Raw genomic sequence first — 12859 nt, forward strand, 5'->3', positions numbered from 1 at the left:
AGGCTGCCTTTACGCCTGACTAAACGTTTGAAGAAACTGAGACCTACAACTCCCAGGGTGCATCACACCTTGACCTGCCCATAACGTTACGCCTCTCAAATTCACCAACCTCCAATGGGCAGGCTTTCGGACTCAAACTACGAACCCCAGAAGGCCCTACACCAAGTGTATTATCATCCACAATTAATCTGCGGCCGTATTGGCTGTCGGGAAGTGTAGTTCGACGGTGGCCGAGCCATTCAATGCCAGCCGCCCGCGCAGAGATATGTGAAGTTGCAGCTCTTGAGTTTTAGTTCTTCTCACAGTCCATCCAGAAACGAAAACTGCCCAGGCAAAGCTCTGAAAGACACTCCTGGGCTAGGGCTCTTCTGCGAAGGTGCTTCACCTTACCAGTCTCGCCAGGTAAGGAAGTGGACTGCAAAGGAGGTAAAGGCGTTGGAGGCGGACGATACCAAATTACGGCGGGAGGAGGGAGCAGCAGGAACGGGAGAATCCAAGTGGGACTGTTAGAGGCAAAGTGGGGCGGGGCGTCCTCTTTCCGTAGGCGCCCAGGATGTGCCTGGAAAAGGAAATGAAGCCTAGGTTCCAGCAAAGTGGGACGTCTATGTGCTGGGGTACACTTGTCGTTTATGGTTTATTAGTTGGACCTCTCATTCCGTGATCTCACCTCCCGACTGGGTAGTCAGTCAGCATACCGGGCCAGGGCAGTTAGGTAGATGATCCAACTTGGAGTACAAGGCTGAGAATTTTAATTGCTGCTGGCTGGCTGGATTGAGTGTAACATCTGTGGGAGAAGATGTTTTGGGGTGCTTTGTCTAATGGGAGTCTTAACAGGGAATAAAATTTAAGCCCTCTAAAGTCTAGAGTCTAAATCTTCCTTTGACGCCTGGCCGTGCTACTTGAGTATTTCCTGTGTTACAAGCATTATAATGTGAAAATGCTTCTATTCTGTTGTAATTGGCTGGGAGGCTCACTGCCTCTGTCCGCTAACTTAGGCCTGCCTAGTCTTGGAAGCTCCTAGCCACTTATCTGAGCCTTGAATGTTTTCAGCCTCTTGAGACCTGCTGCTGAGTAAGCTCGCTCTTCTTTCTGAACTCTAGCTGGCTGGTTCGACTCAGCTGTTGTGGCTCAAACTCCTCTCCCAGCTGACTTATTCAATCTGTCTTTTCTCTCCGCCTCTGAATTGCTGTTTGGCCTTAAACTAACTCTAGTTATCTGTTCTAATCTTCCGGCTCCTTCTCATTTTCTTGCTCATTTTGTCTTCATCTGTGTCTAGCTTGTTCTCTCTTCAGTCTGTGTCTGTAAAACTCTTAACAGTAAAACTGCCTCCTCCCTCTCAACTCCACTGTACTGCTCTCCACAAACTCTACTATATTTCCTGTACTGTGCCCTCTTCCTCCGGTACAGTCCGTCTCTCCCTAAAGTAGCTTCCCTTTCTCTTCTCATGCGAGTTGGGCATATCCTCTTCTGTCAAATTTTTCTCTGACTCTCATCACTTTTTTTTGCCATTCAATTAGACATAACTTTCAAACATGGGTGCTTCCTTCTACAAACTAACTTTACCGTCATTGTTTGGGTTAAAGGTGAGTACTGAAGTCGTGTCTATATTCCAGCTAGGGGATTAAAGGACTGAGCTAAACCCTAACTAGAAACACAGGTTTGAATATCCTGTAACATCATAAGGCAGTGTGCCATTTGGATAAGGCTGAAGTCAGATCCCAGCCAGAGAATTAGGTGTTCGGGCCATGGCTTCCAGAGCATTGTAAGATGTCTAAGGTAAATGAAATCACAGTACAAAATAAAATGTATAGGATGACCTTACTCTCTGCTCTTGAGTGGTGATAATGTGCATTGGCTGAGATGACAGTTGAACTGAACCCTTTCTATCTTTTGTCTGATTTTGGTACAGTGACCATTGCTCCCCATTCCCTGCTTTGTCCCCTTATTTTTTCCAAGAGTCATTTTGCCTTTGCATTTTGGAAGTCAGACTCTAGGGCCAGCTGCTCTAGCTTGCATTTGGCCACCTGCAGATTCATCAGAAAGGTAATGAGGGTGGAATGCAAGGGGAGGATTTAGTGTGCAGTCTCCATGAGGCTAATATTCTTTCTCCTCCTTCCAGGTTGGAGACAGGCTATTGTGGCAAGTGTCGTGGCATGGTACGTATGGTCTGTCTATTTCTGTCTGATCCACCAACCTGTCTACTTTAAAATGTAGCCTTTGTCCATTCTAATGAAGTTGGGTTTCACTGTTAAACTTTCTTGGGATCTGCTAACCCACCTTGGCTGGCAGATGGGAAGGGGGAGAAGGAGGAGAGGGGAGGATACCCCAGTGAAACACAATCAGTTTGGAGTTTTTGCTGTTTCATCTGGATCAGTATTTTAAGAATATGCTGCTTACTCTGTGTGTGCACGTGCGCGTGCGCGTGCGTTTTCATTTTAATTATAAGAGAAATCTCATTTCATCCTTTAGCTTTTTCTTTTTCTTTTTTTTTTTTTTTTGGTTCGTTTTTTCGGAGCTGGGGACCGAACCCAGGGCCTTGCGCTTCCTAGGCAAGCGCTCTACCACTGAGCTAAATCCCCAACCCGCCTTTAGCTTTTTCTAATATGTTACCTGGAACAAAACCTTATTAATCAAAGTAGCAACATGGTGGGTGTAAGTTTTATTTCTGTCCTTTTACCTTTCCCAGCTTCTGCCAACTTCCCAGTTAAAGGGTGACATTTCTGCAGAAGCCTATCCTGTTAGAAATGTCCTTGCCACTTACGGAGGAGCAGAGGAAAAAGATTGAAGAGAATCGGCAGAAGGCTTTGGCCCGTCGAGCTGAGAAGCTATGGGCAGAACAGCCCCAGAGTACAGCTTCAGGCTCCAGTGCTGCCAGGCCGTCCCAGTGCAAGCAGAACTCTCTCCTGAATCTCCCAGCGGAGCCTTCAAAGCCAGAGGGCCATGCTACCATTTCCAAGGGACAGAATCTCAATAATTCACTCCCTGCTGCTCAGAGACCTCACAGCTCCCCCTGTTTTCAACCCAGCACAGCAGAGGAAGCAAAGGGACTATGGAAGAGCGAAGGAAAGATGTCCGCAGCCTGCCCAAACCCAAGTCCCCCAGAAGTCTCTAACCAACAGCTTTTGGGTAGTAAATCCAGTGAGGGTCATCCCCAGGCAACCCAGGACACAGCAGCTTCCTGTCCTAGACCATTTCCCAGGGATCCCAAGTTAGAGGCCAAGGCAGGGAGGCCCTCCACCTCTGGACAGAGCATTTCGGACACCTTTTATGCCTTAGGGGAAAAAACACCTAAGACAGATGGGAGACCCGCAAAGGCACTGCAGACCTCACCCCAAAAAGCAAGCTGTCTACGGGGAATGTGCTTAAGGACAGGGGATCGCTTCCGGGTAAAGATCGGCTACAACAAGGAGCTCATTGAGGTGTTTAAGTCTCTGCCCAGCAGACGCTATGGTAATGAGGCTTTTTTCCTTTTTCTATTTTTGGACTCTGTTCTAACAGTTCCTCATAAATAGTAAGAGGGGATATTGGCACGTTACATTTTTCTATTTTAGCTGCCTTCTCCCTTTGTAATAGACACTGTCTCGAGCAGCTGTTAAACTTAGCTAGCGCACAGCCATAGGGAGAACTTTCCTGTGTTTATTGAGGAACCAGTTCCTCTGCCACGTGCTTTGTGTATTGTAGCATTAGAGCCTAAAAACAGTAGTTTGAAATCCAAAGATTTTTTTTGTTCTTTTTTCAATTTTTTTTCTTTTTTTAAGATTTATTTATTAATTATACATAACTACACCGTAGCTGTCTTCAGACACACCAGAAGAGGGCATCAGATCCCATTACAGATGGTTGTGAGCCACCATGTGGTTGCTGGGATTTGAACTCAGGACCTCTGGAAGAGCAGCCAGTGCTCTCAACCACTGAGCCATCTTTCCAGCCCCTTCTTTCAGTTTTCAACTGCTGACCCAGCTCAGTTCTGATGAGTAAGGTGCCTGGGTTAGTTGATCTGAAGGGAGTGCTGGGGTGTGACTAGCTAGCTCTTCTAGTCTTCAGAGCTGTTCACATCCTTGCCCAACTACACACTATTCAGAGGGTTTGGGTTCCAGTCCTAACTGCCTCAGCCCGCTTAGCGAAATGACTTCTGTGGGCTGGAGCTGCCATTATGCGCAACAAAAGAATTACCCACATTGTCTAGCTGTCTCTAGTTGTCCAGGAAATAAGTTAGAGAGTCTCAGATTACAAATGAAGACGAAAAGTGACCAGCCTTCGGTTTATTTCAGATTCGTTTACGAAGACGTGGGACTTCAGCATGAGTGACTACAGAGCCTTGAGTAAGTTCACACATTCTCTCGCCTGTGGCGAAAAGTCAGCACAAGCTGGCACCTCATGGTTCTATAAGCTGGTGTTGCTCTGGTGATCTCTCTTATCTCTTATAATGACCGTCTTACGAACGGGGAAGTGAAGTCTCAAATGAGTAACTGGTAAGGAGACACACAGCTAATTAGTCATTCAACTGCAATTCAAGCCAGAGTGCCCATTTCCCCTGGGCTCTGGCAGATCCAGCAGGACAGATAGCTGTGTCAGGCCTCGCTTCCTAGGGAGATGGCTGTTTAATGTCTGACCCCGGCTAGTGAACCCTAAAGTTCAGGGGGCGGGGGCTCTGCTCAGGCAGGTCTGTCTATCCCGTCATCATCAGCCCTGGTGTAGCCGGTCGTCTGAGTGTGTCCTATGTCGGTGATTCTGTCCCCTTGTCCTGTGCTGCGATCTCGTTTCCCTTTCTCCTCACTTGTTCCCAGCAGCTGTGTGTACACTGACTCTGCTCTGCCCATTTCAGAAGCTGAGGGTACGCTTAGATCATTTCTCAGAGGATCTGGCACATGACATAGAATTCTTTGTGTTCACCAGGACATTTCCTTGGGGGAGCGGGCAGTGAAGGGCCAGTTTCTACAGACTTTATTTGTTCTTTCCTTGGTCTCGTCTTTATAAATACGAGACGAGGTGGTGTCCTGCACGTTGGTAGGGCTGCTGTGACACAAACTGGACCTTAAGCAAAAGAAGTGTGTTTACTTAGTTCTGAAGGGAAGAAATCTGAGGCCAAGATGTGTACAGGCTTGGTTTCCCCTGTGGCCTTTGTCCTTGATGTGCTGATGGTGATCCTCTGTCCCGGTTAGTAGTTCTCAACCTGCCTGACGCTGTGACCCTTTAGTACAGCTCCTCATGTGTGGTGACCCCCAACCATAAAATGAATGAATTTCTTTTTTGGAAGAATTATTTATTTATGAATATGAGTACACTGTCACTGCCTTCAGACACACCAGAAGAGGGCATCAGATCCCATTACAGATGGTTGTGAGTGAGCCACCATGTGGTTGCTGGGATTTGAACTCAGGACCTCTGGAAGAGCAGTGAGTGCTCTTAACCGCTGAGCCATCTCTCCAGCCCCTAGAATTACTTTCGTTGCTACTTAACTATAATGTTGCTGCTGTAATGAATCGTAACGTAAATATCTGTGATTTCCGATGATCTTGTGTGACCTCGTGAAAGGATTGTTCGGGGTCATGACCTATAGATTGAGAACTAATGGTTCAAATCCTCACAGCCGCCAAGCAAACAAGTTTCATACAAGTTCTTGCCTTTGCTTCTCCGTCTTACTCTTGCTCTTGCTCTCTCTCTCCCTCCCTTTCCTTCCCTCCCTCCATCCTTTCCCCCCATACTATCTCTATCCCCACTTTCCTATCCCTCTCTCCGCCCCTCCCTCCACCAGTCATCTCAGATTATTAAGGCCTACCCAAGTGATCTTACCTAACTTGAAAAGCTCTACCTTGGTGTCTTATTCTGAGGCACCAGAACTTAGAACTCCCACACAGGACTCTTAGGGGGCCATACTTCAACCCATGACACCTGTGGTGGTGACCCTTCCCTTCATGCAATCATTATGTGTTAGAAAAGGCTCCAAGTGCCAGGTTAAGATTCCAGGTTTGCCCCCCACCCCTTTTACCTGGTATTATTGGATTTTTGAAACCAGAGATTTCCACTAGGCGGTTTTGTTGGCTATGCTATCTTTTGATCTTGTTTTTGACCACAGTGCTTTGTGACTTGGATGGTGTTTCTGAGTTTGTGTAGGTTTTGTTTGGCATGATTACTTCTTTTGTACTGCTCCACCTACTTGTAGTAGGCACAAGTTTGAACAAGGCCTTTGAGACGAGGCTGGCTGGAGCGTGTGGACCCTCTCTGTACCCTGAATTCCTCTGCAGCAACTTCAGAGTTATAAGCTGCCTTTCTGTTTTTAACTTTTACATAGGTTTATCATTTTCATGCCTTTTTATACTTTTTTTTTTCTTTTTCTTTTTTTCGGAGCTGGGGACCGAACCCAGGGCCTTGTGCTTGCTAGGCAAGCGCTCTACCACTGAGCTAAATCCCTAACCCCCTTTTTATACTTTTTATCTTAGATTATACTTTTGGGGTTTTTGGTTTGTGTTTTGGTTTTTCAAGACAGGGCTTTTCTGTGTAGCCCTGACTGTCCTAGAACTCACCCTATAGACCAGGCTGGTCTGGAGATCCATCTACCATTGTATCTGGGGTGGAGTGCTGGGATTAAAGGCATACACCATCATGCCACCACTGCCAGCTTTTTTTTTTTTTTTTTTATAAGTACTGGGGATTAAACTCGAAGCCCTGTGCATGGTGGTCCTTTGGCCCTTGATAGCATCATCATACATCCCTGTTGTCTCCGACAGCTCTGGCTTTAAATGTCTGTGGATTCTGCACTGCCCCTCCTTTTCTTTTCCGACAGAGCTGGGACTGAATCGAGGACCTCAGGTGAGCTCGGTCAGCCCTTGAGTGCCGAGCTCCATCCCTAACCTGGAGTTTGCTCTGTTTTACCCCACCCTGTACTTACCCCACCCTGTACTTACCACACAATAGTAGTGAATTAATGCCCAAAGGAGGGAAATTAGTCCCATAGTCCCTGGACTGAAACACTATGGGCACTTTGTCCCCTTCTTTTCTCAGTCACTAAGTAAAGCAGGTTAACATTTGTATATAATTCGCACCCTGCCTTTCTCATAAACATTTCTGTTTCAGTGAAAGCTAGCAGTTCTGTGTAATGAGTGTATGGGTGTCATTATTGTAATAGACCACCGTGAACCTCAACTATTTTGTATTATTGAACATAGTAAATTTTATGCTGTCTTTTCCAAAACTTGTCACTGACAGAAAAAATTAATAATTGCCTGACATTGATCATGTTGTATGAATATGGCAGAGTTTGCCTATGCCGTTTTCTTGATGTTTAATTTGCTTCCCATTTCCTGGTTTTGCATCCATAAGGAAACCCCTGGATGCACAGGCTTACGTCTATTAGTTCCCGGGAGTAGAAAACTCAGGCCTGTCTCTCCAGTCTTCCCAACAGGTCTTAATCTCAGCTAGTAATGTGAATATCTAGCTGGGTTTTATTGTTTTGTTTTCTTTTCTTTTTTTAATCTTGCAACACTAATGTGTAAAAAAAAAAAAATGGCCTTTCATTCCTTTGATTATTTGAAAAGCAGAACATTTCTGTTTTCTGGTCGCTTTTACTTCTGATGCAGATCAGCTGTGTCGCCATACTTTCGTTTTGCCTTCTTCCTGTTTATGTTCTCTGTACCTGTCTGGCCTTAGCAGTTTCGATTTTCAAATACTAGTTGATGTTTTTATCAGCTTTGTCGTCTGTTGTCAAGTCCACGAGGCAAGCGCATCAGTGATGAGTGAGTGACGAGTGATAAAATAATGTGAGAACCAGTGTGCCTGTGGCCCGCTGGTCCTGTCCCTCATCCTGTCACCTAAGCAGTTGGTGCAGTAGCTCTGCACGGGTGTTTTGTGCTGTGCCAGCTTCAGCCGACCGTCAGGCAGAACAGAGACTGCTTCCCTTTAACTTTCACCGCAAGTTACTCCCGCTCTTAATTTCTGATATCTGTTTTTCTAATTTAAAAAATTTGAGGAACAGAAAAATTGCTCACACGCTCTCCGTCTCCCTCTTTGTGTCTCTGTCTCTCTGCCTCGCCCCCACCCCACCCCTGCCCACATCAAGGGTCTTGCTGTGCTGCCCAAGCTAGCCCACCTTTTGGCCTTCTGAGTAGATGGTTTTACAGGTACATATCACTGTGCGCAGGGCATTAGTAAATATGAAAATGCTCAAAGCCTCAGTTAAAGGATGCTTGTAAGCCTTCCCAGTCTACCTCATGGCCTTGAGTTCTCTGCCCCACTGTCTGGCCTTTCTGAATGTCCTGGCTCAGGTGAAAGTCGTCCAGTGTCATGCACCTTATCTTGGTCCTTTCCTCCTCTTCACAGTGAAGGCCGTCGAGCGACTCTCCACGGTCTCCCTTCAGCCATTGGAAGAGGTCGATGGCACTGGGGGACAGACCAGCCTCCCCTCAGCTCCATCCCTTACCTTTGTCACAGGGAGATGCATGCTCATTTCCCGAGCCCGCTTCGAGGTTGACATCGGCTATTCTGAGGTGGTGATTGCCCTGTTTAAGCAGATGGAGTCCAGGAATTACGGCAAGTGACTGATCTCTGTGTGAGCTGCGATGTCAGCGTTGTTTGTCTCTGTCCTTGAATGTTCCAACTGACTTTCCTGATAAAGAGATAGCTGTATCTACAGGACGCTGACACACCTCCGTTGTCACAGAGAGTGAGCGAGTGGTGGCAGCTGCTTTATCTCTAAGCATCCCAAAGAGAACATCCTACAGTTTTCTTAGTCACCTGGTCAGTGCTGTCTTGACAAATGCAGGTGCTGCTTAGCCTTAGAAGAGCAGTAAAACAGAAGATGCCTACAAAGAAAGGCCTTTCTGTACCCCAAGACAGTGGTGTTGAACTTGGGCCAGCAAAGGAAACCCCTGGAAGGCTGGTTGTTAACCCTATAGCTTTGAGTTGGGGGTTGGGGCGGAGGGTGTGTTTCTAATAAGTTCCCTGGTGGTAGCTATGGTATCAACCTCAGGACCACCACATCCATCCTGAGAGGTTCATGAAGTTGGAAAGCAAATGAGTGAGCATGTGCTTCTGTCTTCTCATTGCAGATCCGAAGACCAGGAAGTGGAACTTTCTCTTGGAAGAGCACAATAAACTAAGTGAGAAGCCCATCCTCCTGCTTTTCTATCATGCTGTTCCCTTGAGTAGCCTGACTTTGAGGAGAGGTTTCTCCTCTCTGCTGTGGTAATATTGGTACCTTCATGCTTGAGGGCAGAGCGGCTGAATGTGCCTGTCCAAGCCTGCTGACCAGCAGCTTGGTGAAACCATTGAGAGGGCTCTTCAACCAAAGGGCAGGCTGGTGTTGTTGAAGTTCCCCGGGCTTGGAAGCCTTCCTGCCATCATAGACAGGAAAGAGAAGGACAGACCTGGGAAATCAGAGGAGTGTCAGGGCCACACAGCTGGAATGGAAGTTCCTTGAGGTAGCCTCTCAGTTTACCTCCAGAAGTTCCTTGAGATAGCCTCTCAGTTTACCTCCAGCACGGGTGACCTAGGAAGTAGGAGAGTGTTCTGGCTGGAGGCTGCATCATGGGCTACAACCTATCAAATGCACAAGGCAAGACATGATAGGTGAAGAATTTTAACAGGACTTAGAGGCTGACCAGGAGCATGGATGTGTGCACAGCTACCGTGACCACAAAAGAGAGACGATGGTTCCCTATCATTTTTTTCCTCCTTGTACTCTTCTTAGATTGACTAAAATTCTAATGTGCTTGAGAAAAGTGGTTGTGGTCGTAGCTCAGCCTGTCCTGAGTGCTAGTCTCCACTAATTTAAAGCAGTGATCGTTTTTTACAGTTGTGTTCTACCTGGTGCCCTATAGACTTACTGGTCAGCCCAGCTAGTGGGAGGAGCTGTGTGTTGGTGCCAGTCACAGCAGTGAGCTGGCCAGCCTTGGGAGTGAGAGCCAGTAGGGACTTGTCCATCAGGTGGGGCTTTGAGGCAGGGCTGTGTTGCTTTCCATGCCTGTGTCTTCTGACTTACCACGCAGTATCAGTTATCAGGTACACAGCGCACTATTTGTGTCCCGCTTGTCCTTTCATTAAGAAGAGACATCTTTGGGCTAGAGATGATAGAGTGTTTGTTTGCCTGGCATGCATGAGGCCTGCGTTTGATCCAGGGGTAGGGTGGCATGTGCCTGTTACACAAACACTCAGGAGATAGAGGCAGGAGGGCCAGAAGTTCAGGGTCATCCTTGGCTACCTAGCAAGTTTGAGGCTGGTTTGGGCCTCAAAACTACCCTATTTAAATCCCTATCTGCCTCCCTGGCAGAATTAAATACATCCTTGAGCAAGGGCTTGCCGTAAACCACAGGGTTAAGTTGACCGTGAGGTAGTGCTGTGTAGCATCTGTAGAAAGTGGCTGAAGTGGGAAGGCTGGCCAGCATAAATCAGAAGTTCTCTGCCTGCTGTTTGGAGCTCACGATTCAAAGGGAACTGTTTGGCCTAACCTGAATGTTTGATGCGAGATGAGAATTAGTTCTTTCTTCTCACTACATTGCCTTTCTTGACCAGGAAAGACAAATACATGAGTACTAGAAGCTCCACCTTTGGGGACTGACACGCAGGATGATACAGTGCTGGGAGACCTGGAGTCCGGGCTAGTGAGAGCAGCGAGTTCTTCATGCAGAGAAGTGCACACAATGGGCATACTTCTAGGGTCTGCAGGAGACGTTAGTCAGGAATTCTAGATTTAGAATTTTTATAGGCTTTTCCTGGTTACATTGTCTCAGTAAGGAAACCTTTGCTTCCCTTACTGGGGCTACTTGGGGGCCACAGTGAAGTCAGTGGTGACAGAATAAGATTTAAATCCCTGCTGCATCTGGAACCTAACCCATTAAGAAAGTCTAAAGCCAGCTCTGAGCACTGAGAGGCCAGAGAGGGCCCTGCTGAAGAGTCTGGTTCCCACCATGGTTCAGACTCTGTTAATGCTGCAGACCTGGGGAAACTGCTCCTTTCTCCTGACCTGGAGGTCCTCATCCTCATGTGTGAAGTCAGGTTATTGACCTCAAACTGGTTGAGCACATAAGAAGCTACCTAAGAAGTGACACTGAGGCCTGAACATGTCATCAAAGACGTGAGGAGAGTCATCTCCTCTAGGAAAATGCCTCTCAGCGATTTCTCTTCCCACATGACTGGAGGCCTTCCACCCACAGCGAAATTGGCATGAGGCCTTTTGTTTTCCTTGGCTGTCACAGTCCAGAAGGGTTCTCCGTGATCCTGTCTTGTCAGCTGCTGTTTGAAAACACTAGCATCTCTCAGCTGTGTGGCTAGAGCGTTCTGGCAGAGAGCTTTTTGTAGAAATGACTTCTGTATGACTCATGAAGCCAGACAGCACATGCCTGTCATCCGCCAGCGCCAAGGAATGGACAATAGGCAGCGCTGAGGAGGAAGGGTGGGATTCACAGAAGCACCCAGTGAGCTGAACTGGCAACACAAGACTTTGGAGACAGCTGTAGGAGGCAGGGACTTTGGGCTCTTCCCTCCAAGTGGTTGAGAGAGAGTGGCTTACAGAGGCTTACACTCCAACTGCTCTCAGCTTCTTTCTTCCAGCGTGAGCGTTCTGAAGATTGCTAGAATTATGAGGAGAATGACTTCTGCCGAGTACACTGAGCACTCACTCTCCCAGAGCTTGTAGAAATGAGCAGATTCAGATTTAATTTAAGAGATATAAAGTGGATTTCCACATCAGTAGGGAACAGCCTACTTTATATTAAACCCATCAGCCTTACCTATTTTCTATTAGTTTTGCTCATGGAAACTTTGCAGAAACAATTGGTGTGTGTGTATACATACACATATACATACATGAGTGTATGTATATTTTAATTATATGTATTGTGTTTGGGTGGGGAGGGCATAAGCACACACACGTGCCATAGCACACAGCATACATATGATCAGAGGACACACCGGTTGTGAGTCAGACTTTTCTGCCTTGTGGGTTCCAGGGACTGCATGCAGGTTTCCAGTTGAGCACCTCTACCTGCTGATCCATCTCCCTAGCACCTGATACTCATGCAGTGAAGGGCAACAAATGATTTAAATAAGCTGAAAATAACAAGCAGTGGAAGATAGCGGCAAATGACACGGCCGTCTCCGGACACATCGGTGTGTGCCCTGGTAATCAACTGGGAGTAGTCCAGAACTTTTGGAATACCCTTAGCTATTAAGAAACAGCTGATCATGACTGCCTCTATATTAAAGAGAACCATAATTTTACCAGTAAAATAATACATATATGTATGTGTGTATATATATATGTATGTATGTATGTATGTATGTATGTATGTATGTATATGTGTGTGTGTGTGTGTGACTAACACTTAGGCCTTTGGACCACGTAGCCCTAGTTTGAGCTGGTCTATTCTGCCGTTGTCGAAGAGTAGCAGTGGACCATCCATAATCAATGGCCTGGGTGTGTTGTATAAGTTATAAAAAAAACCACAAATCACTAAAACCCGCCTTTGCTCACTAACTCCTGCTTTAGAGACTAGATCATGCACAATCACCTTTAGAGTAATGGGTACACTGCATTTTCTTTTATTTGTGTGTGTGTGTGTGTGTGTGTGTGTGTGTGTGTGTGTGTAGCCATCCAGGTGCTGTAGCATATGTGTGGAGGTCAGAGGGAAACCTCAGCCCCCCCACCCCCGTTTCTGTCTTTGATGTGGGTTCTCCTTGTGTTTTTCTACTGCGTTTATGAAGGAAGCTGGTCCAGGAGCTCCTGAGGATTCTCCTGTGTTTGCCTCCCATCATCCTGGAGCAGCCCTGGGATTATAGACTCATGCATTTGGCAAAAACATGGGTTCTGGGTACTCAAACTCTGGTTCCAACACTTGCACAACAAGCTCTTTTCTCTTTGCACACT

The 12859-nt window shown here is 46.8% G+C and overlaps 1 protein-coding gene across 7 annotated transcripts in view; it reads left to right on the top strand.

Annotated features, from left to right (window-relative positions):
• The first annotated feature begins 213 nt into the window (after positions 1–213).
• The window catches only part of Smarcal1 (Swi/SNF related matrix associated, actin dependent regulator of chromatin, subfamily a-like 1), a 45961-nt gene continuing 33315 nt past the window's right edge, over positions 214–12859 (top strand). The window contains exons 1-6 of one of the 7 annotated variants that reach the window (XM_039083659.2): positions 459–614; positions 1910–2043; positions 2120–2156; positions 4272–4322; positions 8317–8526; positions 9045–9095. In XM_039083659.2, the coding sequence (XP_038939587.1) occupies positions 554–614; positions 1910–2043; positions 2120–2156; positions 4272–4322; positions 8317–8526; positions 9045–9095 (544 nt within the window). In that variant the 5' untranslated portion in view covers positions 459–553. Of the gene's footprint in view, positions 403–458; positions 1584–1909; positions 2044–2119; positions 2157–2686; positions 3451–4271; positions 4323–8316; positions 8527–9044; positions 9096–12859 lie in introns of those variants that run through there. The other 6 variants (XM_008767235.3, XM_063267226.1, XM_017596474.3 and 3 more) reach the window with 6 other exon arrangements.

The sequence above is a fragment of the Rattus norvegicus genome, chromosome 9 (genome assembly GCF_036323735.1).
Source record: "Rattus norvegicus strain BN/NHsdMcwi chromosome 9, GRCr8, whole genome shotgun sequence".
In the NCBI taxonomy this organism is placed as follows: Eukaryota; Metazoa; Chordata; class Mammalia; order Rodentia; family Muridae; genus Rattus; species Rattus norvegicus.